Source organism: Scophthalmus maximus, chromosome 3 (assembly GCF_022379125.1).
Source record: "Scophthalmus maximus strain ysfricsl-2021 chromosome 3, ASM2237912v1, whole genome shotgun sequence".
Classification (NCBI taxonomy): Eukaryota; Metazoa; Chordata; class Actinopteri; order Pleuronectiformes; family Scophthalmidae; genus Scophthalmus; species Scophthalmus maximus.
Genome location: NC_061517.1, coordinates 8,545,207 through 8,572,270, shown reverse-complemented (window position 1 = coordinate 8,572,270; position 27,064 = coordinate 8,545,207). Strand labels below are relative to the sequence as shown.

General features: G+C 41.8%; 3 protein-coding genes across 12 annotated transcripts; 2 read left to right on the top strand and 1 right to left on the bottom strand.

Moving 5' to 3' along the window:
• The first annotated feature begins 660 nt into the window (after positions 1-660).
• wdr46 (WD repeat domain 46) lies at positions 661-9,564 on the top strand. The gene is made up of 14 exons (XM_035644347.2): positions 661-776; positions 980-1,123; positions 1,923-2,003; positions 2,114-2,226; positions 2,348-2,435; positions 3,662-3,723; positions 5,337-5,441; positions 5,547-5,697; positions 6,103-6,338; positions 7,259-7,412; positions 8,171-8,318; positions 8,507-8,697; positions 8,795-8,908; positions 9,014-9,564. The coding sequence occupies exons 1-14, from the start codon at positions 720-722 to the stop codon at positions 9,131-9,133; spliced, it is 1,764 nt and encodes a 587-aa protein (XP_035500240.1). The 5' UTR covers positions 661-719; the 3' UTR covers positions 9,134-9,564.
• Positions 9,565-10,195: 631 nt separating this feature from the next.
• Positions 10,196-13,709, bottom strand: b3galt4 (UDP-Gal:betaGlcNAc beta 1,3-galactosyltransferase, polypeptide 4). Its single transcript, XM_035646080.2, has one exon. The coding sequence runs from the start codon at positions 13,070-13,072 to the stop codon at positions 11,957-11,959; it is 1,116 nt and encodes a 371-aa protein (XP_035501973.2). The 5' UTR covers positions 13,073-13,709; the 3' UTR covers positions 10,196-11,956.
• Positions 13,710-16,199: 2,490 nt separating this feature from the next.
• Positions 16,200-26,726, top strand: nr2c2 (nuclear receptor subfamily 2, group C, member 2). Of its 10 annotated transcripts, none has more exons than XM_035644260.2 (16): positions 16,200-16,352; positions 17,429-17,513; positions 17,801-17,896; positions 18,108-18,308; positions 18,816-18,921; positions 19,050-19,301; positions 19,454-19,492; positions 19,697-19,853; positions 19,955-20,045; positions 20,699-20,844; positions 21,716-21,893; positions 22,623-22,744; positions 22,867-23,006; positions 23,412-23,549; positions 23,692-23,797; positions 24,012-26,726. In XM_035644260.2, exons 2-16 carry the CDS (start codon positions 17,454-17,456, stop codon positions 24,184-24,186), a joined length of 2,007 nt encoding a protein of 668 aa, XP_035500153.1. In that variant the 5' UTR covers positions 16,200-16,352; positions 17,429-17,453; the 3' UTR covers positions 24,187-26,726. The 10 variants fall into 10 exon arrangements, 9 of the variants coding, with proteins under 9 accessions (XP_035500153.1, XP_035500160.1, XP_035500164.1 ...); XM_035644267.2 differs by having other exon boundaries at positions 16,201-16,352; positions 19,050-19,229; XM_035644268.2 differs by having other exon boundaries at positions 16,230-16,352; positions 17,820-17,896.
• Positions 26,727-27,064: the final 338 nt, after the last annotated feature.

The following is a 27,064-nucleotide window of genomic DNA, read 5'->3' as shown; positions in this document are numbered from 1 at the left end:
GCTCATTGTCATGTTTATGAAACCAGTTTGAAACAAATGTTGCTCCTGTGATATGTGGCGTCATCGTGCTGCAGCAACAATACTCACATTCAACATTCAAACAATGACGGATCCTCCTGAGATCATACATAAACAGGAAAAATGGATCGATGATTGACATTGTATCTTTTGGTTGGTGGGATCAAAGAAGAGTTTCTGATACAAAGTTCGCAACTGTATGAATATAAATGGGTAAATAAAGAATTGAGGGAAAAAACGTTTTTGTTTTATCTCATCTGTACTTGTGTATTGTTGTACTGTCTGTTCAATAGTCGCTCCAAATAAATGATCATTATTATTGTTGTTATTATTATCATTACATTGATGATAATAATAATAATAATAACAACAATAATAATAATAATAATAATAATATTTTTTCTCTCATGGAATGTGTACAAGTAAAGATGTATTGTGATTTCTTTTTGTAAAATTGTTTTGATTACACTGAAATGAACAACATAAACAATAGTGAGAATAATAATAATTATAATAATAATTATTATAATTATAATAATTATAATAATTATAATACAATGTTTTTCCCCTTGGGATAGAAAATAAAAACATACTATCAAAAATAATTCCGAATTGATCAGAATAAATCAAATAAATGCAGGACGGGAAGTGACGTCTTTCATGTGCGACGTCGTAGGAACTGAAAAACGTATACAACAAAGATGGCGTCCCCCGGCAAGGCGAGTGTGAGCGATTCACACGTGGGGAAAAAGAAGAAGGTAACTGCGATGAAGTCATTAAGACGAATCGTGAATTGTTGAAACCGTGTCAGACTGTTGGTGTGACGTCGTGGCGCCTGCGAGCAGCTCGGAGTCACAGAGCTTTGATTTTGTACCGAACAAACTAACTAACGCCCCGAACTCGGCTCCTCTTTAAGTCAATGCCGCTCAAAGCCGCCAACCGTGTTCTTGTCACCCAACAGCCTCCGGCTCGATACTGGCAGGAGGAGACAGATGGAGAAAAGAAAGGCGCAGAAGACGGAGGACGGGCCGCCGAGGAGGAGCCCAGGACCCAGAAACCAAAACAAGAGGAGCATCAGAGAGATGGAAAGAGATTCATATCAGGAGTAAGAGGGTTTACTTTCATAATCCACGTTTCACAAGTTTTTACATCACGGAAAATGTTTCATCTTATACTGTCTGAATGGTACTAATACCAGTCACTGTTTGCTTGAGTACGCTGATCTGGTACTGTGAGCATGATTCCACGTCTTTTATAATGGAAGTGAAACATTGTTTGTCCCCAACCCTGCTGCCGAAGTTCCCACAGATGTGCTGCACTCGCAGGTCGCTTCGGTTCCGTCTTCTTCTGTCCAGTTCATCCTGAAACCGGTTCTGTGAGGTTCAAGTCTGGAGACTAGTTCTTCTCTTCCTTCATGTGAAGCCACTGCCTTGGTTCATTTTTCTAACGTGCTGGGTCATTATCTAATTACAGGATGAACCCCTGCGTCCAACCAGTCTGTTTTCTTATTGTTACTTGTCTTTATTTTCAGCGTTCTGATGTATATTAATATACAATACTTTCCTGACAATGCACCAGAGGGTGTATAACACTGCCCTTGTGCAGACAGATGGGTTGTAAGAGATCTGTAGGAATTATGTGCATTAACTTTCAAGACTACATCACTATTTTTATTTCTTTCTTTATTTTTTACCTAGGACAGTGAACTCACCTTTGTACGACTTAAGGTTATTAACTGGACTTGAACTTCTTCAATTTCAATCCAAGCCGAAGAATTTGTGTTATTTTAAAATAACACTGACCAGAAGTGTAATCAACCTATTTCCCAGCTGTACACTCGCTGCCCTTCGTCCTTGTGTGGACAAAGTGTATTTTCTTTAATTATTGTTCCTATTCCCTTTTAGAAATCCGACCCTTTCCCTGGTCCTGCTCCTATTCCAGAAGACAGGCTGCAGAAGTTCAAGAGGAAAGAGAAAACTAAAAAGGTAAACAACCCAGTGTCTCTTTTTTCCCCTTACAGTTTCTGGTGAGTATGTTGAGATAACTTATGCCACCAGCCAACATCCAATAAAAAAATTTGTGTCCCTCTTCCCAGCATCGTCGGCAGCATTACAAGCTGAGAGACATCATCACTCGCTCTGAAGAAGCTTCAGAAATGGCCCAGAAACAAGCTGCCCGGTTTGACATCTTACTCCCAGAGGACGCAGGGTAAAATAAGCAGTTTTCCTCATGTCCCTGTTGGAGATGTGACCGATATTAAATGAAGCAAAATGGCTCTTGGAGCCTTTTATCAAAGGCCTGGTTTTGACACATTTCCCTCTGATCTCAGGTTTCTCGAAGGAGACGAAGAGGAGGACACGTACACGATCTCTCAGGAAGATATTGCAGATGCTGTGGACATAACATCTGGAGCAAAGGTGGCAGACACTAGTGAACGTGTTGGGAGAGTTAACTTCTGACATTTAAGTGCTGTGGCCCTTTTCTTACCAACACCTCTATTTTGACATTGTGAAAGTTACCTTTTTTTGTAGATTGATACAAAAAAAATCACCTCTGTCAAGACATTAATACATCAGGAAAATTATAAATGGGTATCCAAATAGAGTAAATAATAAGCCTAGCTTTTCCCCTTTTCTCGTAATAATTTTACAACTTTTTGCAATTCGATGATAAGAGACATCAGTAAAACATAAATTAAAATGCACCTTTTCATTGCTTCCCAACCCCAAACTAGACTAACTCCATGGACCCTCTTCTAAATACCTGGCACATAATAACATAAATAAAACGAAGTAAGAGTTAAATCTTTACATCATAGTTATTGCATAACCTGGCCTGCTCTTTTTCACCCAAGCATCAGAACGCTCCACAGATACGATCTCTACTAGACAGTGGTTCTACTGATGGATAGAAAGAGCGTGCAGTCGTTGCCACCACCTAACTGGCAATATCTCTTTAACATTTGTGCAAGCTGAAAGCCACACCTGTCTCCCAAAACATTGTAACTGGTGGTAGTCGTGTGTTACTTAGTAATTAAGTGCAAGCTGTACATTAAAAAAAACCTATGAGATCAAAAAATTCTTCATCACAAATTTAGTGAATTCTCTCCTTGTTACTGGAGGCACATCAGATTAGACGGAGTAATGTGCACCGGCTGCATTTCAAAGTGTCACACAGGCTGAGACCATCATGAGCAATAGACAGTACTGGTTGTTCCCAGCTCACTCAATCATCACAAGATCACGTGTCAAAGCTTAACTTGACAAATCCAATATGTTTTTAATTCCTGTTTCTAGTTGAAAAAGGATTTTTTTCCCCCTTTATTTGAACCTTTATTTTTTATTTTTATGTCTCCAGTGAAGTCAAACCAAAGTTAATTTCAGATTTGTACAGTTTATGTAACTTAATTGTTGTGTTGTCATGTCATACTCCTTTTGTTACACAATGTGCTGGATGGTATGATTTACTTTTGGTGTGTCTTGATGCTCAAATTTCCATAGTAATGACAAATGTCTAATACTGAGAAAACATGTGGGATTAACATACGTTGGCAAATTATGTATGGATTGCCTTTTAACTATTGTAAATTAATCCCTATCTCTTCTATTGTTGCATTTTATTAATCCGTGTTTTTCTTCCTCAGTATTTTAACCTGAAACTGTCTCAGTTTGGACCATATCGAGTGGATTACAGCAAAACTGGACGGTCAGTATCATGCACTCTTCACTCATTACTATTCTTTGCACCTTGGGGGCAGCACAGGAAGTATATTGTACCCTAATGTTATGTATTTATAAGTTAATGATTGTCTTTTTTACTGCAGGCATATTGCCTCATTATTGCAGGAAAAGTTCAGGTGTATTTTGTGACATTGTATAAGTTAATTTTTACTTGGTTCCCACAAGGTGGGAATTGATAGGCACATAACAATTACACGACTAAACCCAGTGGCCTTAGGTCTGTTTAATTTTCATAGACACATTTAGTTAACATAGTAACATAGATTGTGCATCAGTGATGGTGCCCACAAAGTTTCGGTGAAGCTTGACTCAGTACTCAGAACCCTGAACCAGAGAATCCCCCCCCAGCTGCTGCTGCGACTGCTGTTCAAAAACATAACATGTATCCACATTCAACACTGCATTGGCTGACAAGATAAACGATTCTCCAGATATGTTTTATTTAGCAAGATTAGTAAGACGGTATCTCAAGCAGTGGAGAGGGCCTCTCTGCTGCCCTTATATATATATATATATATATATATATATATATATATACGTGTGTGTGTGTGTGTGTGTGTGTGTGTGTGTGTATGTGTGTATGTATATATATATATATATAGATGGATTTAACTTTAGCATGCCCCCTGACCCTCCCAGAGAGTCTGACGTCCACACACCATAGTCTTTGAAAGTCCCATGGGAAACAATGAGTGAGCGTTATTTAAGAAGAAATAGTATAAACAGGAAGTATATTAGTCAACACAAAAACTGTGTATGGCACAAGTTATTGTGAATTTTTCATAAATGACTAAACTTTATTTTTGTGGGCTTGCTGTGGTCAAAGTGGGCAATGAAGCAGATTTAGGGGATCTGTTAGCAGAAATTAAATGTAGTATTTATGGGTTATGTTTTCATTAGTTTATACTTACCTGTAACTAAACACGGCTCTAGGCTGCACGGTGGTGTAGTGGTTAGTGCTGTCACCTCACAGCAAGACGGTTCAAGGTTCGAGTCCCGGTTCAAACCAACCAGGGCCTTTCTGTGTGGAGTTTGCATGTTCTCCCCATGTATGCATGGGTTCTCTCTGGGTTCTCCGGCTTCTTCCCACAGTCCAAAGACATGCAGAATGGGGTTGGGTAAATTGGAGACTCTAAATTGACCGTAGGTGTGAATGTGAGAGTGAATGGTTGTCCGTCTCTGTATGTGGCCCTGCGATAGGCTGGCGACCTGTCCAGGGTGTACCCCGCCGGATTAAGCGGTAGACGATGGATGGATGGATAAACACGGCTCTGTTGTTGTTACCTTAGAAGCGGTAGACGATGGATGGATGGATAAACACGGCTCTGTTGTTGTTACCTTAGCATGAGTTTTTCATATATACAAAGGGAGCGGTCCTGAAATTGACATGCGTGATCAAACTGAGCAGAGCCACATCAAGTCTCTGGGAGTATATTCAGTTCACCACCCAAACACTCGTTAACATCTGAATAGCTTACAATATAAGTGACTTATTAAAGAACAGGGAAAAAAGGAATTGGTACTAATGAAAAAAATAATTGTTCTTAACATCCTCGCTTTTGCTTTTTTTTCCTTCAGTCACCTTTTGCTTGGTGGGAGGAGAGGCCACGTTGCTTGTGTAGACTGGCAGTCCAAACAGCTGATGTGTGAAATTAACGTGATGGAGTCTATCAATGATGTAAAGTAAGTCCTCCAACAACAATACGTAATATTTTTACGGTCGTGCTTCACCTACCAGTATCTGTGAACATGTTCTCTGTAAATGAAATTCATTTGTGCCTCGTGTAGGTGGCTCCACAGTGAGACCATGTACGCTGTGGCTCAGAAGAAGTGGCTCCATATCTACGACTCCAATGGAATTGAGCTCCACTGCATCCGAAAATTCAATGACGTCCTTCGCATGCAGTTCCTCCCCTACCACTTCTTGCTAGCCACAGCGGTGGGTGATTCATTACCTTGGCCAAGGAGGATATGTTTTTTATCTGCGTTAATTTGTCTGTTTGTCAGTTAGCGGGATTATGAAAAAAGAAAAACTATTCATCCAATTGTCATGACATTTTGTGAAGGGGTGGGGTATGAATCAGGAAAGAACCCATTACATTTGAAAAGCAGATATGGATAAACAGGCAGACCAAGGATTTTTTAACTACAACTGCCTTCCCGTTGTGCTTAGAACACCAGTCATTCCCTCCACGCCTCAGATTGAATAATAACAAAACCCAATAATTTTAAATTCAATTCACGTTAATGTGAATGATAATTTCCAGGTCCCTTTTGAAATGTACCTGTATTCATCAACCGTCACCAGCTCTTGCATTCCCTCCGTGTCGTCCCTTGTCTTCAGAGTGCTTCGAGTTTCCTGAAGTACCTCGACGTGTCTGTGGGAAAAGAGGTGACAGCCATCTGCACCAAGACCGGCCGCCTTGATGTGATGTGCCAGAACCCCCATAATGCAATCATTCACCTGGGACATCCTAACGGCACGGTCACCCTGTGGTCGCCCAACCAGAAGGAAGCCCTCGTCAAGATGCTCTGTCACCAGGGTGGCGTGCGCTCCGTCACTGTCGACAAGTCGGGCACGTGAGTCACCTCAACACCCTGAACTGCATGTAGGACACTATGGATTTTGGTTTTGGTTTAGAGGCTGCAAGCTCGGGATACTGGTGTGTTTAATTAACATGGACTGCTTGATAGTTGAAAATATTATCATTAATATTTTACTTTACAGTCCTGGAAAGATTAATTAGTGCTTGTGATCATTGATAAATGTTTTCTTCAGTTCTCACACATCCATCACCCGAGGGGCCACATTTTGTGTGATTTGCTTATAAGGGATTTTTCCCCCCTCCACAGTCGCCAAGTGCTGCTCATTTTAGGAATTGATGGATTTCTCTGTATTATTATAAAGTCTTGACCTCACCATGTAAAGTGCATTGAGATGATTCATGCTGTGATCTGGCGCTATACAAATAAAATTGAATTGAATAGAGTTGAATTGAATTGATAAAACTACGGTTGAATTTACTGGAAAGAAAATAATAATAATACAACATTCCTCCTGAACATTGCGCAGGTCTGATCTACAGATACTGGATGTTCCTCCCCACACACTTACTTGGTTGTTATTTGCTTAACCACATTGTGTTTGTCTACACGTGTCACTTCAATTATGTGCAGATCATATTTTATGAGCAACCAATGCAGGAAATTAAACGTGATCAAAGCTTTCACGCACTCACTTAGCTCATGTCTCTGTTCATACACAATATGGATCACATGATCTCGTTAAATTCAACTGTGCATAGAGGAAATCTGAGTAGTGCTCATTCCCATGGGCAGAACAGAGGGTGATTGAAGACGAACACGTTAGCAGAAGAAATCCATAAATGTGACGAACAGCTTCATTGTCTTGTTAAATATCTGTCACTTTTTCTGTGGTCACCAATAGAACTGAACTTTCCTCAATATTCATTGTTATAATGATCTTCTTCTTTTGGCAGATACATGGTGACATCTGGGATGGATAAGAAGCTGAAGGTGTACGACATTAGAGCCCTCAAGCCCCTCCAGTCCTACTTCCTCCCGGCTGGAGCTTCCTGTTTGTCCCTGAGCCAGAGGGGGCTGCTGTCTGCAACCACGGGGGATGTGGTTCAGGTCATTATCATCGCCACAATGCACGATTAATGATTTGTCTTTTTTTTGCAATCAGGCAAACACAAGGTCATTCACATTAAAGTGTGGAAGTCGTTGGTTTTGGATGCACACAGATGGATATACACACCATGAAATAAAATGTAGTTTTTTGGCTAACAATGATGCAGGATATTGAAAAACACAGATTGCAGTATCGGTGATGTGACGTGATTTAGCTTGGTCACACTTTATTTTATGGGTCAGCAGTATCCTAATAATGATCTGGAAAGTTTCCTAGAAAGAACTATGTCATTTGGTTCTAATTATGGAGAAAATGGAGGCAGATGCTAGCATTTCAGTAGCCGTGTGTGTGTGTGTGTGTGTGTGTGTGTGTGTGTGTGTGTGTGTGTGTGTGTGTGTGTGTGTGTGTGTGTGTGTGTGTGTGTGTGTGTGTGTGTGTGTGTGTGTGTGTGTGTGTGTGTGTGTGTGTGTGTGTGTGTGTGTGTGTGTGTGACAGAGGGATCGAACAATTCATTTACAGTTTGAACAGGGGAGTAACACTGTCAAATTGTTCATGCCGCAGCTCGGCGATTTGAGCTCTGGGGCGGTAAAACTTTTAATTAAGAAACCAGAAGTCGTGTTGGGACAGTGAAAACTCACGAGCTAGATCCCAAAGGAATGAAACAGTGGGACAGAAACAATACAGTTTCTACATTACTGACCTCTTTACATATTATTAATCTTCAACCTTATTTTGTGTCTTTGAAAACTTGTCTCAGGTGTACAAGGACGTGTGCAACACCCCAGTGACTAAACCATACATGGCTCACAGAGTTCGAGGAACAGCATGGGGACTGAGCTTCTGTCCCTTTGAGGACGTCCTCGGGGTAGGACACGGAGACGGCTTCACCAGCATGCTTGTACCAGGTCTGACTTGATTTCACACCACACACTTAAATAGACTGAACAACTAGGGTGCAAAAAATAGGTCACGGTCAAACTATCCGTGACCAGGTGACGCACAGTATGCGATCGCTAATCCTTTTACTTTACATTTTCATAAAACCGTTCTGGTTCCTTCTTTACCGCTGTTTGTCTTCAATAATAATTCACAGGTGCGGGTGAACCTAACTTTGACGGTTTGGATGCAAATCCCTACCGCAGTGCAAAGCAGAGGCAGGAATGGGAGGTTAAAGCTCTGCTGGAGAAGATCCAGCCAGAACTCATCAGTCTGGACCCCTGTGAACTGGGACAGGTCGACCAGGCCACCTTTCAACAAAGGCACCAGGACAGGGTCCAAGCCTTGGTCAGTGTCTGGAAGAATCTTATTGTTTTATTGGATACATGAAATATTGTTTTTAATGTTGTTTACAGCCTTCTAAAAGCAATTTCTGTCTTCTCAGGGCTTTGACCCACTTGCCAAAGAAAAATTTGTTCCCAAGTATAAGAAAAAAGGTCGTAGTTCAACAGGCAATGTTGAAAAGCGCAAGAGGCAAGTGGCGCATGAGGACCAGAGGGTGAGTAATCCAGAATATAAGATGGAAATTGATTCAATGACAGGCTGATTCTTCTGCTGTGTCTGCAGTGCTTGGCTCATCTATCATGACTTGTTTACCCTGCAGGATATAATCAAGCAAACTGTGGAAGACAAAATGAAAATGGAAAAAGAAAGAAAGAATAGGGAAAAGAAGAAGGCAAAATTATCTGGCTCGAGATCTGCTCTGGACAGATTCAAAAACTAGAAGAGGAGGACCCATTGTGCCACCCAGCTGCCAGTGACATCCTGTGCGAGTGACCTTTTGAACTTCATATAAAGGACACATTTTTTGGACACATTACTCCACCATAGGAACAAAACTCAAACTGCAGAAATTCTGGATATTGTCTACGAATGACGACATTGTGATGGGTAACAGTTGAGGCAGTTTATTTAATGCCTGTATCCTGAAGCGCTTCCTGTCAACTGTGGTAGATAATGTGGGGTGCCATGGCTGGCATGGTTGTCACAAAGAATTTGTGTTAGGTTTTTCATTTTTCTTTTTTTCTCTCCTGATGATAACATTCTAATTAATTGTTGAACTTTTCACGTTGAGCTATTTGGTGGCTGATCTGACCGAGCATACGTCAAATGTTTTATATTAACAGGTCCTGAAAATAAATAACATACTGCCCAGCCTCTGAGTTCATTGCTATTTGACGTTGTGTCTAAATCCCTCATTATCAGCACTTTGTTTCACTCATTAATAGATTGACTCTTCACAGCCGATGTTTACACAGCAGGCGTGGTGTGGTCTACAACCACTTGTAGTAGTAGTAATAAAAATAATCTCAAAATTCTGTTTCAGAAGGCAGCAATTCAAAGAAGGCCATGAAGAGCCTTTAAATTAAAAACAGTAAAACCCGAAAATATATTCTTAAACATGGTAAAAATTACAATGGATTAATGTGGCTGCGCAAAAGAATTCATAAAATAGTTTTTGCGGTGTTCATGTGAGACTTTGAAGATACAGACCACAGTGGAAGGCAAAGCAATTACGGAAGAAGTCTTTCACGTCAGTTGAGTTTTGATCTTAGTCACTTGACAGGTTTTAAAATGTCCTCATACCAACTCTTTCGTGGTAGGCAGACAGGTTTGACATTCAGCTCTCTAATGGAATTCAGCCGAATGAAAAGTACTGAGAGTATTTGAGGCTTATGTGCTTTGTTGGTGTGTGTTTGTGGGGGGGGGGTGAGACTCGCCGGTTGTCTTGGATTGACTTGTGTACACTAATTGTAATAGGAAAAACTTCCACAGTACTCCGGTGTATAAGATGAAACAAAATATTTATTCCAGTTTGCAAATCGTTACAGGAGTGTCCAACACCAAGAATTCCTCACACAGGAGTGTAGAAAACAGTGCGGCTCGGTCGGTCTTTGAGCCTCTACTGAACTCATGGCACATTCCATTATAACTCGGAACTCGGATCTCCGAGCCGGGAAGTCGGGGTGGTGATTTTTTCCCAACCTCCCGAGTTGGAATTCTGACTTGGAGGGGCGTTTCAGTCGTAATTCCGAGTTCCGAGATTATAATGGGCAAAACAGGAGCTCTGATTCCCGAGGTATAATGGAACGCAGGGTAATGATCTAACTTAAAAGCAATGCACTAACAAACTCCAAAGCCACTTATTTAAACTAAACCTGAATATGTGGGAGTGTAACATGTCTCCCACTGTTGGGCTCACTCGTCCTGTGTGTTTGTTCTTGAGTTAAATGAGATTTGCTGATCAAACAGTTAATCACAGATTGGTCGTTCACTAAATGGCACACTTACTAATGGCAATGAGCAGGAATGTGGACTGCCAGTGACTCATGATATCAGGGAGTGATCAGGGTTCAAACACAAGTGGAACCTTGAAGCTGTTCATTATCATAAGGTTTGTTTCCTTGCAGCAGTAAAACAAACACTATCAGCCTGTGCCATTGTTAACATCCTTTGAAGATACCTGCATATGCATGTGTATGTTTTGACCTCTGAAAAAGATGCCAGGCAAACCCTAAGTTGACACTGAGAGGTTTATTTGTGACCGCATTGGATCCATACACCTATTTGCTGAGTGTGAACACACTGACATTCTCTACGTTTACATTGTGGGAGGAGTAAGACGGCCTGATCTTTGACACAAGATAAACTGTCCTTTAAAATTGACTCATAGCATACTGGCCTAAACTCGGTCTAGAGACACATCGGCACAAAACTGTCATTTCACACTCGACTTCATGTTTCGCCCCCTCACAGACAAAAAGTTAAAAACACTGAAGTCCAGTTCAGTGGCGTTATAGGTGTGTATCACGTCAGTTTGACTGTTTATGTTTTCTGAAATACTGAGCCTTCCAAGAGAGAACAGACACTTTGCAGGATGTCTGTTCCCAGAACTGAGTGGTCAAATCTGTCTCCAACCGACCAATTAATGTGCTGCCATTGCATGTACCATCGTGTCCTTAATACTGGATAGCAAAATGAATTAATTTCATATATTCACATGATTAATTTTAAGATAATAGCAGTTTTATGTATCTATCATTACTTCCTTCCTATTGTATATGTCAATTTTGTGGTTTGATGTGTTTTTTGAAGACATGCATTTCTGTGTATTATTAGACTAACATCTACAATTTAAGTACCTGGTGATTTACTACATATATGACGGCAGCAGCTTATAAATGTTGGGCATAAAGTGTCGGTAGAAGTACGTATTTTCTCACTATACTATCAGCATGCCAACGCTGTGTGTTCTACATCTACAGTATGTGCCAGTGTAATAATGCAGGATTCTGTTACAGTCTAAAGAAGTTAAAGGTGAGATAGTTGTTCGTAAAACCAACTGATCATCCCCATTTCTGCAACAAAAAAAAAAGCCGGTTAAATACATTATATTAAAAAAATAAAGCTATAAAAATAAACTGCCATTTTCTCAGTGCACAGAGTGGAGCTTCACAATCTGAAGAGCACTTGTGCTGTTCACAGCATTGAAGCGAGGCACAGCCCCACTGATTCCTGTTTTCCTGCTCAGCAACACTTACGACCCTCACAACCCCTGCTCCAGCCCCAAAGCCGACCCAAGCATCGCCCTGACTTTGCACACCCCCAGGGATGCACGCAGATTCAGCCAGGAGCAGGGAGGAGATGAATGAACGTCGGCCCAGAAGTGCAGCATCTCCCTGGGTGGGATGTGGTGGATGGACACCATGGCCTGGTAGCAGCAGCGCCCATAGGGAACGAATGGACCACCCGAGAAGAAAGGGCAGTGTGATGGCAGCACCCCGGCCGCCCGAGCACATAGACCAACAAACACATCCTCAGGGGGCAGAGGTGTGGATAAAGGTGAAGCAGAGGCTGCCAGGGAGATTTTGAGCAAGGCAGAGCGGGACAGAACATAGGCTGTACCACTGCAGTAATCTGGGAAGACAGAGGGCGGGTAGGCTCCTGCAGGGAGGTAGTGCTTGCTTTCAGGGTCACGGTCCGGAGCCACATGGAGATGCACCCTGCCCAGGTACAAGTCTCCTTGTTCATAGGGATTGCGGCTCTTGTTCAAGAAGTGCAGAAGGCTGCTGGGATTGAACAGGACATCATCATCCACTTTGGCCATGAAGTGAGCCTGAGGGCAAAAGCGGCGGGCCCAGCCCAGCATGGACAGGGTCTTCAGTGTGAGGTTGGAATAGGTGTCCAAAAAACGCCCCTGAATCAGATCGCCTCGCTCCCGGGCCTCCTGTATCAGCAACTTGGCCAGTCCCGGGTCGGACGCCACGCCGACCATGAAGAGGGTCATGACCCGCAGGCCCCTCACCTCGACCTCCCCTCCCCAGGTGTCCCTGATGGCTTGGCGGGCCCGCTGATTGGCAGGCGCCGTGGTAACCATGGCGATGAGGTAAGGCTTGGCACGCTGGCACACGAGCGGGCTGGGCATGAGCAGGAACTCCTCGGGTCGGGTGGGGGGCACGCTCTGCGGGGGGACGATGCCGGCGTGCGGCTCCGCCACGGTGTTCATGCCCATGGAGGTGACCCATGACTCGACGAGGTCGACGAAGAGCAGGGCGAGCAGCGCTGCGGTCGCCATCGCGGCGCAGACAAAAGGCAAGACCCCATTCCTGCCCCCTCGCTTTCCAAGCCGGGGCTTGCACGCCCATAGTCCCCGTCCGACCATGACCGACCTCAGCTCTGGGGACTGCGATGGCTGCTACGACTCCCCCCGTTTCTCCCTCGTCTCCCTTCCCTCGTCCTCGCGACTAGACGCGCTCCTCTGCCATTGCGTGTTTGCGCGTCTCCTCCGCTCCCGGTCTCCTCGTTGCTCCGTTGCTCGGGGATCGAGAGCCGCAGCAGCAGCAGCAGCTGCAGCAGCTGCAGGAGCAGGAGGACCAGGAGGAGGAGGAGGAGGAGGACCAGGAGGAGCACGAGGAGGAGGAGGAGGAGGACCAGGAGGAGCACGAGGAGGAGGAGGACCAGGAGGACCAGGAGGACCAGGAGGACAGTGTCGGTGTCCGTGTCAGTGGGGACGCAGCAGAGGACACGTTACCTCTTCTGCTGATGCTGCAGCAGCTCAGTCCGTTGTTCCAGAAGTGGGGTAGTCGAATGCATCGGCGCAAACCGGTCGAAGCGGTCGACACTGGCCCGCAGCTCTTCTCGCTCTATACTCCACCCTCGTGTGGCAACGCGCCTTGCGATGCACGTCTCCGATGTTCCGATGACTTTTGATGAGCAGTTTTTATTTTTCCGGTCGTCGGGCTGCGCAGACACACAAATCTAATGGCACAAAGAAATTCCTATTTGCTTCGATACATGTTGGTGTGTTAATAATTTTATATTGTATAGCCTATATTGTATTTTGGGTTATATATATATATATATATATATATACACGTACACGTGTTAATTAATGAGCCATCGCTTTAGCTATTTATGAGATGGCACTGTTTTATCTTTACAAGGCATCAGCCCTTAAAACAAACCTTGTGCTGCTGACTGAATGTAATTGGCTCGATATGTTCCCCCCCGCTGTAGGCCTATTCTGACCCAATTCAAATCTATGTTTCTGACATAATCGATTATAGCTGCAATATGGGCCTGTATTTCTATCGAATAATCTACTGGACGGAGATGCAATAACAATATGATGCAATCCCGGTCCAGTCAAAGAGGCGAAACGTCCATATTTGAATTTCATAAACGACAAAAACGAGAAAATATTTGACCACGGTGGACTTAAATTTCAGTTGGATATTTCCACGAACATTTAATGCGCATCCAACGGAAGTCTTCCTTTCAGACTTCACCTTATGTTTGCAGGCCGACTGGTATTTCTCCTTTCCTTCCGAGCTTAAAACCACTCGGGGGGAATTGACATCGAGGACTAGAGCTGGAGGTGATGTCCGCCTCCTTCTGTCTCTTAAAGCTAGATTCACATTTATTGTTATTATTCCACTAATAATAGTAATAATAAGAACCTATTGTGCCCGTAAACATCTCGTCCTGTCCTGGTGCAGGTTGACATCTAGTGGTCAATTTGTGGTAATGCTGTTTTATGTGTACTAAATATATTCCATGTAGAGCACTGACACAGACTATCTATCTATCCATCCATCCATCCATCCGTCCGTCCATCATCCGTCCATCATCCATCCATCCATCCATCCAAACCATCTATCTATCGATCTATCGATCTATCAATCTATCAATCTATCTATCCATCCATCCATCTATCTATCTATCTATCTATCCATCTATGTTGACTATGAGTGTGGGCATGTTTTTTTCCTTCTTGTTACTCCCTTCTTTTCCTTTTTATCTTTTTTTGTCTTAAATTTCCATAAGATAAAAGGTCTCGCAAACACAAATATGAATATTTGAACATATGGCACATGCAAATATGGGTCCTCTACTGCAAATATATTTAAGCATTGTTTATTCAATATAATATCCAGGGAAGTTGTTTGGGATTTACAGAACTGCATTTTCTCTGTCTATTGGAATATAAAAGATGTATCGCAAAAAGAGATGCAGCATAAGAATAAATATGAATTAATTTTATTGTATGGTGTAGATGTTTTTAATGTGTTATGGACCTTCTTTGTATGCAATGATTACAGACAGCATCAAAACAGCAAATAACACAGTGAAACATTATCAGATTTTTGTTACTAAATTACATTTGTTTAACATTTAGATTAATGAGTTATACTTTAATATGTTACACTCAGTCACACTAAAAGATGATTAAGAGATAAATTACAAATAAAAAACCCTTTGATCATTAAGTTCTATCATGTTTGGAAAACAACATTAATTACAATTTAGATTGGATTAGATAAGATTGTTCTTTGACCCGTCGAAACCTAAAGAGGTATAATCATTCAATATTTCTCAAAATAAAAGAAAATATTCTATCCAGAGTCCTTTGCGCCATCAGACTGCACAACACCACAGCACCACAGTCAAAGACTCCAGATCTCAAACTGCACAATCACGTAGCTTTTCCAAACAGCTACATTGTATTGCACTGTATTCATTATTGTATATAGTATTTGTTATTGTATATAGTATTTCTATTTTGTTCTATTTTACCCCAGAGTCTGTTTACTATTCTTATTTTTTTTAAATTACATTTTCTATTTTTAATCAAATTTATACCACTGTAAAAAAGAATTCACTGGCACATTTAAAGTGCAATAACAAAATGTGAAATATTTATATTCTATGTGTAACTATTGCTACTGCTCTGTATATAGTATTTCTGTATATAGTATTTGTATATATATATTTACTGTTATATTTTGTACATTCCTATTGCTTTTTAAAATTTCTTCCTATATTCTTCTGTCCACCTTGCTGCGGTAATGCCCAAATTTCCTCATTGTGGGACGAATAAAGGTATATCTTATCTTATCTTATCTTATATTCCCTCACCGCAGGATCAGTGAAGGTACATTTTATCTTCACTTATATACTATTTCAATAGTCTAGTATATACTTCGGGGCAAAACTTCCTTTTTTAGGACTACGACTATCAATATGGCTTTTTTGATGATCGATTAATCGGCTGATTATGTTCTTGATTAACCAATCGGTTATTTTGTCTGTAAAGCGTGGAAACAGCGTGTAGGTGCTTAAGCTTGAATTTAAGAATCTGTATATTTCTCTCACCACTGTTTATAATCAATAAGGGTTTTCCTTTATCTTTTTCTTTTTTCTTTTTTAATCTATAACTTAACGACAAAGTGACCAGACCAATGACGTCAGTCCTGTCTGGCTCGCGCGGAGGAGGGGGGCGGGGGGCGGGAGGAGGAGGAGGAGAAAAAAAACCCTCAACCATCATCAACGCGCTGGCGGTGCGGGGTCACGAACTATGACCTTTAACAGAAGAAAAACCAAAACAAACATTTTTATAAAATAGCGGAGCGGCCAAAATCCACGGCCGCAGCCCCCCACAGGTGAGTCTCGGTGCCGGACTGAAAACCGCGCAGAGTTCTCGGAGACGCCGGCGGATAAAAGCAGCGCAGCTCATCTCCCGGCTAGCTCCGTTAGCTTAGGCGGCGACGAGCTCCCCCTCCGGCCGCCGCCTCCGGCGACTCGGGCACTCGGGCACCCGGGCACCCGGGCACGGAGGCTGGGCTCGGCGTGTGGCGACGCGGATGTCCCGTGCGGACAGTCAGACTGAGCGTCGCCGCGTCAGTCTGAACTAACCCGCGTCTGTCAGAATGAGCGCGTCGCGGGGAGACGCGGGTCGAGTCCGCTCCCGCTGCAGCCCCTTGTCGAGTGCGCTGTGCGGAGCTAGCGTTAGCTGAAGCGGCTAACGGGGGAAGATGTAGCTGCTGCCGCGGATGAACTCGACCCTGTTACCTTTGCCATCCCGGGGACAAGACTGCGTTGAAACAACCGCGGCTTCATTTTTACAGAGCTGCTTTTTTCTTTTTTCTTTTTTACATTTACTTCATTTAACAACCGTCCAATTACAATGTAGTTGGAAAATCGTTTTTTTGTTTTTTTTACTGTCATATTTATCATTAGGATTCGTCTTCTCCAGTGTTTATTGGCTCACTGCCACATTCTCCATTTTGTTCTGTGCTGTGTGATGCGTTTGGGCACCGAGCTACTTCTGATGGACGTTGTGTTGCACCAACCAGTAGACTGCTCCCTGTGGGCGGCCAGTCAGTCTGTGGAGCTCTGCAGGGACATCCATCACTCTTCACTAATGCTGTCAAAAGTTAAGGATGGTCCAGGCACCAGGAGGTGATGTCGATGATATCTGATAGAATATACTTGTTATTTTGCAAATTAAAAAAAAATAAAATACAATTTTGGTCAAGTCACATAAATCAGACGATCTGACTGCAGCACTAAGAAGAAATATAACTTTAGATTCTTACGTCCCAATACATCCTCTCTGTGGCGCTCCAGCATTAAGAAGAATTATGTTTTTTGGAAAAATGTCCCGGCGTTGTTCGGCCCTTCAGTGTGAGGTTTGACCCTGTTGGTTGATTAATGACTGTGGCGTCTTTCCAAACAGACCTCAGTAATGACCTTACATCATCATGACATCCAGCCTGAATCTGCTCGCTCAGCAGAAAGTGGATTCTGAGCACGAGGCAGAGGTGAGTGTGCAGAGGGAGAGCTGCTGACAATCTGATTTGCTCCATATAGGCCATTAAGGTTGTTTTTTTTAAATAATATAAAAACAGTAGTATCTTTGCATGTGTTGTTCGGTGCGGCGTTTCATTTTTTTTTGCCATCATGACCAACACTCCCCAGACAGTTCCCTCTTTAATTTACAATTTTTTACAATGACATTTCTACGCTTTACACAGTCAAGTGTAATATATTTGTGTTGATTTTCAATTTGAATGTGTTTAGCGGAGTTAAAATGTGTAATTAATTGTAGGTGTCATCCTCTCCGTCAGACTCAGTGATGAGTGAGTCTCCACAGGGCTTTCAGGTAATCTCCGCTGAGCCTGCCACAACACCACAGCGATTACAGGTAACTGCTCTACTCTCCAGTTGGTACCAGAGAGTGTGACACTGCTCCTACACATTGGTGTTGTCCTCATTAGGTGCATCAGCAGCAGCAGCAATGATCAAGTCGATGCTACAACATGTAGACTAAGCTCTTCCATCTTAACCGTGCTGTATGCTCATTTCCACCTCCTCCCTCTCTTTGTCTCTCCCCCTTCCTTCCCAATCACTCTCAGATTGTAACTGACCAGCAGACAGGTCAAAAGATCCAGATAGTGACTGCGATGAACCCGTCCAATGCTCCCAAGCAGCAGTTCATCCTCACTACAGCTGACAGCTCAGGGGCAGGCAAGGTTATCCTGACCTCGTCAGACAGCCACAACACTAAGCAGCTCATCTTCACCGCTGCAGACAGCCTGATGCCAGGACGAATACAGGTACTGTATCATCCCCTGGTACATAGTGTGACGATGCTATTTGCATGTGTGGTTCCATTTTTATGCCTCAGCCCCAGCGACAGCTGCAGGCATTTGTCTGTACATATGTCCAATTCCGTACGTGAGCATCATATCTCAGGAACGCTCTCGGGAATTTCTTCAAAGACTCAAAGATGAACTGGTCAGATTTTGGTGGTCAAAGGTCAAAGTTACTGTGAAGTGATATCAAGAATTGATATGCTGAATATGATCAAATTTAACAACTTTGGTGAAGTGATGACATTTCATATCCAAACATGTCATAATCTTCTGCTAAAAATCACACTGGACATTATTAAATTTTTATTCAAAACGGAAGCTCAGGAACAGAAGAGATTGTGACCATGTTTTCCTGCAACTTCACTGGTTTGCAAAGGCAAACAGACCTTGAGGCTGTAATTCAGACTTTGTTATAACTATGTAACAGATATGCAAAGTCAATGGCCTGTTTTTGACTTTGATTTTCAGATTGTCACAGATCCAGTTGCAATGGAGCGGTTGTTGAGTCAGGCGGGGGACTTGAGTCGATCGCAGCCAGTCGAGTACTGTCTGGTGTGTGGTGACAAGGCTTCAGGTACTAAAGCTTGCCTGTGCATTACCTGGAGATATGACTGATGCCTCCTGATGTTAAATCCAACAACACGGTGTCAGTAATCTCACACAGTGGCTCAGACACTTGTGACCAGTTTTCTCTGTGTTCAGGGCGTCACTATGGAGCAGTCAGTTGTGAGGGCTGTAAAGGCTTCTTCAAGAGGAGTGTGAGGAAGAACCTGACCTACAGCTGCCGCAGCAAACAGGACTGCGTCATCAACAAACACCACCGCAATCGCTGCCAGTTCTGTCGGTTGAGGAAATGCCTTAAGATGGGGATGAAGACTGAGTGTGAGTTTGCATCCCAAATCCAGGATGTGAAACCTGAAGACAAAAATACGGTTCCACTCAGAAACAAGTCAGGTATCTTCAGGGTATCTGCTTGAGAAATCTTAAAATCGGTGAACAAAGTTCCCTCAGAAAGGCCTTAAAGGGTCTTAATTTTTGTCTTGAATATATTTTCTTGCCTGGCGTAGACGGTAACATTTGTTCTAACTCTTTATGCCTCCGCACAGTCAACAGCCGTAGCCGGAGACATTATCTCCCACAAAAAGGTGATGTTAATTGATTAATTATATTACTGGGGATTATTGTTATATACACCTGGGAAGTTCTGATTAAAATGTGATATAAATTCATATAATTAATTTATAATCATTTTAGGCCTTTTTGTCTTTTACTGGCCGTTAAAAAAAGCTATTCTGCTGTGATCACTATCATTGTTACACTTTTCACGTACGAACATTGTTTGCCTGCAGCTGTCCAGAGTGAGAGAAAACCCATTGATGTAGTGCCCAGAGAGAAACATGCCAACTGTGCTGCCTCCACCCAGAAGATCTACATTCGCAAGGACCTCAACAGTCCGCTCATTGCCACACCAACCTTTATCTCAGACACAGAGACAGATGGCTCCAGGTCAGTGGAATCAGCACTCCAGAAAAAAATGTTTTGTTCTATTTCTCAGTTGTTTTTGCTAACGTGAACTGGATTTTGATAAAGCTCTGTGCCTTGTGCAGATCCAGCCTGCTAGACCAAGGGATGCTGGTGAACATCCAGCAGCCGGTCGTCCAAAGTGATGGAACGTTGCTGCTGGCCGCTGACTCAAAGGTACAGATGTCTCAGCAGATACAGTGAGAGAAACATCCGTCTGCTCTGCTCTGCTGCCTGTCTCCTTCTAATATGTTTAGTCTAAGAACCACATCAATGGTTAAAGTTAAAGTATCCGTGCTGTACATGCAGTGTATTTAGTACATAGAAAACAGCAGTTCCACCACATGACCACTAGATGTCGACCTGCACCAGGTGCGACAGGACTGGATGATCGTTAATCCCTGGGAGGAATTTATTTTCGTAGCAGCCATACAGTCAGAGACAATGTCAAAAAGTACATGCACTAAGATAGTACAAAAACAAAAACAAAAAACTAACACAGTTCACAACCCGGAAGTAATTGGAAAAAATATAAAAAACAAAGTGATAACAGATATAAAGATACAGAACAAGTGGTATAATAGTCCCTGAACAGAGGACACATTGCAAAGTGTTTATGGTGCTGAGAAATTTGATTACATTAAGTCCAGTTCATTGATCACAGACCTGGCGGAGGTAGATGAGTTTAAAAGTCTTCAGTGTGTTTAAGAAGCATTTGTCATTTTATTTTGTTGCATGTCACTTGTTTAAAAAAAACAAACTAGAATGGATCTAGAATGGATCAAGTAAAACATGTAAAATAATCTGCATTGTTTCTGTTCTGTCTTCAGATGGAGTCTGGCCAGGGGGACTTGGGGACACTAGCCAATGTGGTGACATCACTGGCCAACTTGAGCGACTCATTGAAAGAAAACTTAAACAACGGTGACACCTCAGACAGCCAACTAGAGGAGCAGTCTGCCAGCGAGATAACACGGTAAGTGAGCAGGACACTGACAGGAGTGAGTGTGTGTGTGTGTGTGTGTGTGTGTGTGTGTGTGTGTGTGTGTGTGTGTGTGTGTGTGTGTGTGTGTGTGTGTGTGTGTGTGTGTGTGTGTGTGTGTGTGTGTGTGTGTGTGTGTGTGTGTGTGTGTGTGTGTGTGTGTGTGTGTGTGTGTGTGTGTGTGTGTGTGTGAGAGATATCAGCAATGTTTCATCACTCGATTTCTTGTGTTGCCTTGGTTTGACTTGGCATTACTCGTAAATTTACTGGCCTCTTTAGAAGCAGATTGTTTTCAAAGGTCCAATGCTTCTCTCTACAGAGGCAAGAAAATATATAAAATAACAGGTAAAAGACCGGACCTCTAGTGTAATGTATTCTGTTTATGAAGTGTAATTCTACCAATTTAAGCCAAAAGGCCAGAGTTTGCCAACTCAAACTGGCATTCAGAATTTGTGATGATGAGTAATCCTACAAATCTGTCTATGTTGACATCAACCTTATGTTATGGGTTGTAGTATCTGCAATGGTTTTATCACTGGTAGCACCCTGTTCTTTTTTAAATTTTGATTCACATGATATAATTTTACTATGATTATTACCCACACCATTGTTCATTTACACAAAACTTTATCAAAACTAAAGAACTTTACCACAAAACAAGAAATTGCTGAACACCAAAAAACAGTGGCTGAGAGCTCAGGTGATAAATTTGATGCACATGGGGATGTTTAGATTTTTTTTCATCACTCAGGTGTGCAAGACATTCAGTTTATACAAAAGGGAAACATTTTTGTGTTGAAGTGAATTTGACTGATATGTCAGATCAGTGAATTAAAATGTGTGTGCGCGTGTGTGTTGTGCAAAGTGCCTTTGACACTCTGGCAAAAGTCTTCAACCCACCTGAAGTCGGGGTGCGACAAAGTCTGGCAGAGAAATCGCAGTTTGTCGGCGGAACAACGATCCAGCTAATTGGTAGAGGCCAGGAGACGCCCATCATTGAGGTGGAAGGACCACTGCTCACTGACAGCCATGTCGGCTTCAAGGTGGGTGGATGTCAAGACCGGCATAATGTACAAATCCTCCTCACCTATAAATCCAATCCGTATTCTGGCCCCCCAGTACTTGTCTGACCTCCTCCACCCTTATCCCTCGTCCTGTAACCTACAGTCCTCAGATACAGGTCTGCTCGCCATCCTATACACCAGCCTGAGAACCTGTAGTGACAGGGCATTCAGTGGCAGGCAGAGATCTGCAATGCTCCATCTCTGTTCACTATGAAAAACTCCGGAAAACTCACCTGCACAGTTAATCGATTATTAATCGACTACTATTTGGATAATCGATTAATCGTGCCAAATAGTTTTTATGGAAAAAAGTCAAAATTCTCTGATTTCAGCTTCTTAAATGTGAATATTTTCTGGTTTCTTTGCTTTTATACGAGACTAAACTGAATATATTAGGTGTGTGGACAAAACAAAACATCATCTTGGAGTTTTTGGGAAACACAGATGACATTTTCTCACCATTTTATGGACCAAAAACAACTAATTGATTAATCGAGAAAATAATAAACAGATTAATCGATCATGAAAAGAATTGTTAGTTCTGTCCTTGGTTTATTTTATTTAGTTTTATCTTCCTAACTGTAAAGCAGCCCTGGTTACCCTGAAAGGTTCTATATATATTCAAGTTATTATTATTATTATGATGATTATTATTATATATTTATTTGAATGATCCGGCAACCTCCTGTCTTTGCGTCTTTCCTCCAGCTGACCATGCCCAGCCCCATGCCTGAGTATCTGAATGTACACTACATCTGTGAGTCGGCATCCAGGCTTCTCTTCCTGTCCATGCACTGGGCGCGCTCCATCCCTGCCTTCTCAGCTCTCGGGTGAGAATGTATTTGTCACATGAAAACTCACGTTACACTATGCATGATTTGATCTAATGACAGTACATAAAGGCAGCTGTATACTCTGAGCTCCCGCCCATCTTTCTTTCCTCCATCTTCAGTCAGGAGGCGAACACCAGTCTGGTGCGAGCCTGCTGGAACGAGCTGTTCACACTGGGTCTGGCTCAGTGCGCTCACGTGATGAACCTGTCGACCATCCTCACCGCCATCATCAACCACCTTCAGAGCAGCATCCAGGACGGTACGGATCACAGACCTCGTCAGCACTTCACAGTAGGACACGCACACACATAAACAGGAGAGAAGAGATGTGATGTTGAGAGTTGTTACTATGACAAACTTCGCTTGAGGAGTAGTAACATGGTCGCCGCTGTTGATTAGATAATGATGTTTATAGTTTAAGATGTGTGATTTAACATCATGTTGGTACATTTCCACATTCCCAGCCCTGATGGCAAATCAATGTTTTATTTATTCATGTGTCAGACATTATTGCTGATTGGATTTTTATATTAACTCAAGAATTGATGCCTTTCTTGTTTGTCTTAATCAAAATTTCTGGTTAGATAAAGCTCAAACAACACAATACTAAATACGTACATTACGATTGTTGAGACATCAATTTGGGCATTTTCTTCGGTCTTAGACAAGCTTTCGGGGGAGAGGGTGAAGCAGGTGATGGAGCACATCTGGAAGTTCCAGGAGTTCTGTAACAGCATGACGAGACTGGAGACCGACAGCTATGAGTATGCCTACCTGAAGGCGATCGTGTTATTCAGCCCTGGTGAGTCTCAAGAGCAGTGTCTCGATTTATGATATGACCAGTTAGATTTGAGGAACACAATGGAAGAGAGAATGAAACAAACGTGAATAAACCTGCTCCATTTGCATCTTGTGGAGAGATAATTGTGTTTTTGCCTCGTCAGATCACCCGGGTGTGGACAGCAGCGGCCAGATTGAGAAGTTCCAGGAGAAAGCTCTGATGGAGCTGCAGGACTATGTGCAGAAAGCCTATCCTGATGACATGTACAGGTCCGTTCAGACAACCTCCTCGCAGCAGTTCAAAGAGAACTGAATTTAGTCATTGTGCATCTAAGGTACAGAGGATTTAAGTGACATAGATTTTGCTTTTGAAGACCATTGCTGCACACTGAGGAAAAAGATGAGGAGCTCACAAGAACATCTTTTTTTTGCAAACAAACAAGTAAACACCATAACTAAATGTGCTGTGTGTTTGCCTCCCCAGGCTGACCCGTATCCTGACCCGTCTCCCTGCCCTGCGTCTCATGAACTCAAGTATCACGGAGGAGCTCTTCTTCACGGGCCTAATAGGTAACGTCTCCATTGACAGCATCATTCCCTACATCCTCAAGATGGAGACGGCCGAATATAACAGCCAGGACGCTGATGCCACAGAATGACAAGCCGCCACTCCAGGACCCAGAACTGTCGAGGTAAAGATGGAACTCTCTTTGTCACTAAAAGGGGTTTCTTTTTTAACCCCAGTCTAAAAAAAAAAGAAATCCTGCAGCAGCCCCTTGTTCCCCACCGATCCGTGGTGCAAAGTCATTCAGGATCCCTTCATAGATTAAGACAATCTGGCACTGGAGAGCCTGGATGACACTTGGATTGTTTTCTGGAGCTGATGCAGTGTGGGGATCCTTGAGGATTTCTCTGCAGCTGCAACTGTGCTTGTCTCCGGCAACGTCTCTGTAGCACTTAAAGCTTGTCACATGTGAACTTTAACCTCTGAACTAAGCCTTTTTCAAATTGTTTTAGTCTCATCTAAGTCTTTCTATGCTTTCATATTGACCACATAAATAATTTACAGGTATCAGATGATGTACATCAACAAACAGATCAGAAACTGAAATTTGACATTTTAATTTGGAATCAGAGTATTTCCTTTAAAAAAAGTGTACTTTGAGCTGTAAAGTATTTATTAATTTTGAACATTGGCACTGTAATCTTGTACGGTCAACGACTGTGTTGTTTAATTAAGAATTCAGGCTTTAAAAAAGATTAAAGACTTAAAAGTAATTATTTTCTTTTTTTTTTATTTGAAAGTGACAATGAAGGAACAGATCTGTACTCTAATGAATCTAAATGATAGTTGGAAGCACTTCAGTCAGGAACAAGAGCAAACTCAAACCTCAACCCTTAATTTGCAAATAATTCATAGGCAGTGACTTTCACAACACTGAGAAACCAGTAGCTCATTACAGTTTGTCCGGTAACTGATTTTATTTCATCTTTCAGTTTAAGTTTACATTCTCGAAACCACATAAGCCAAATTAGCCAGTTAAATTCACGACATGTCGTTTTTTATACTGAATGACAAACATAAGAGTCATTATGTTTGGGTACAGTTTCCTCTGGGTTAACATGCATCTGTTTGTTTTATAATCAGTGCAATCACCACGTCACTTTTATGACAATCAATTATATGTTATCTCCTTCTGTGGCATTAGTGTCACGACAGCTCTTTTCAACCCGCATTTTGTCTGCGTATTTATCGGTGGAAATTTATTTCTTCTAAAGAATTTGATTCACTTTAGGTTCAGAAACGTTAACTATGTGTAGCTATGCTACTGTTTTTGGTTTTCTGCGCAGTGCACATCAGTCGGCTTTTGTTGCATCTGTGCTGAAAACTTTGTGTTTTTGTATGTTTTCTAAAAACTTACATTTGTTGTGAACATTTTTGCCTGTTGCATACTAAGTGTACTTAAAGTACTTTTGGGCAGGTTTCCCTCATTTTAAAAAAAAAAAAAAGAAGAAGGAAAAAATAGAGAGATCTCCTGGGAAGCCAGTCTCCTGTGTCATTGTTTTTTCCTCAGTTGTCTGGGGGCATCCTTGGCACCGTCGCCCAAATAATTTTTTTAAAAATTTTTCTCGATCTTCGGTTTCCTCGCTAAGGCAATGGTTGGGAAAATACTGAATGTCTTGAAGAACATATGGAGATTTTTACGCTGGCTCACCCACTTGTATAATGGTTCAGAATAAGCATCCGCAGCAACGTGAATGAATGATAACGGGGATATAAAGAAGTCAACAACTACTTATGTCTTGTGAAATTAATGTCAATTGTAATAATAGGGTTTAAAACCCATACAGACTGTTCGTAAAGACACTGGTGTGAAATGACCTTTGTACGTGTAATTTCATGAAAATGAGTGCATGTTGTTTTTAAGCGGGGTTTTATAAGCTTGTCGCTGTCTGCCCTAATAAGGAGCATTGTTATAATTTTTATAGTGCATTGCAGTGCATGAAGAAGTTGCTTAAGTGCATTTTATCAAATGCTGTATGAAAATATTGATTTCAATGTTGTGGCTTTAAAATATCAACCATGAGCAGCTCCCAGGTAAGAGAGTGTTAGAGCAGAATTGTTTTTCCAGCTTTGTGGATTGAGTATCCCATGGTTAAAATTTTATGCTATGTAAATGTTTTTTTTTGTTGTTGTTGTTGTCTCATGTAAAATGTATTTCTTCAAAAAAAGAGATTGAGAAAATCAAACATTCATGTTTTGCTCTTAACCCTACATTTCTACCTCACACCAATGCAGCTGTAAAACAAATGTATTACCGACTCAGCTCCTGTTTCAGCATTCCAGTCTCTGGGGCCGGCTTCTCCGAAGCCGCGTATTATAGCAGAAATAAACAATTATCCATGAAATATAACACGACTGGCAGGTATTCATGATCAGTGAGAGTTTTACGGTATCTGCAGGAATATACAGTTATTCTCATTCTGTTTGTTTTATTGTGGTGTTTAGTTTTACGCAGCAATTCCCTTTGTCTGAGACAAAGCGATAGAATATGACCTCTAACCTTGAAAGATTTTTGCTAGAATCAATAATCATATTGATAAAGTTTTGTTAACAACATGGGCAACACCATACCAGGTTTCACCTCATCATGTATGTGAGGTCTCTGTCACTATTAAACACAGATGCGTTCCTCAAGTCTTCTCCAATTTCTGTCAGAACAAATTACAGCTCTTGATTACTTGTTCTTTTTATTTAGTAAATGAAGTCTTCTTAACAGATTAATAAAATATAATATATGATATGATATTATATGACATAATTAAACTTACTGTCTTTCTCTGCTATTTCAATATCTGATGTACAATCCTGTTAAAGTGTAAATATGTAGGTTACATTGATTATATATATTATGTCAAATTATTTTGATTTCAAACGTTTATATTTTTTATATTTCTTAGAATGTAATATGATGGGGGTTTAATCAAAATATCGCGTATTCCTGATTTGCCATGCTATAATTATGAAGCATAGAA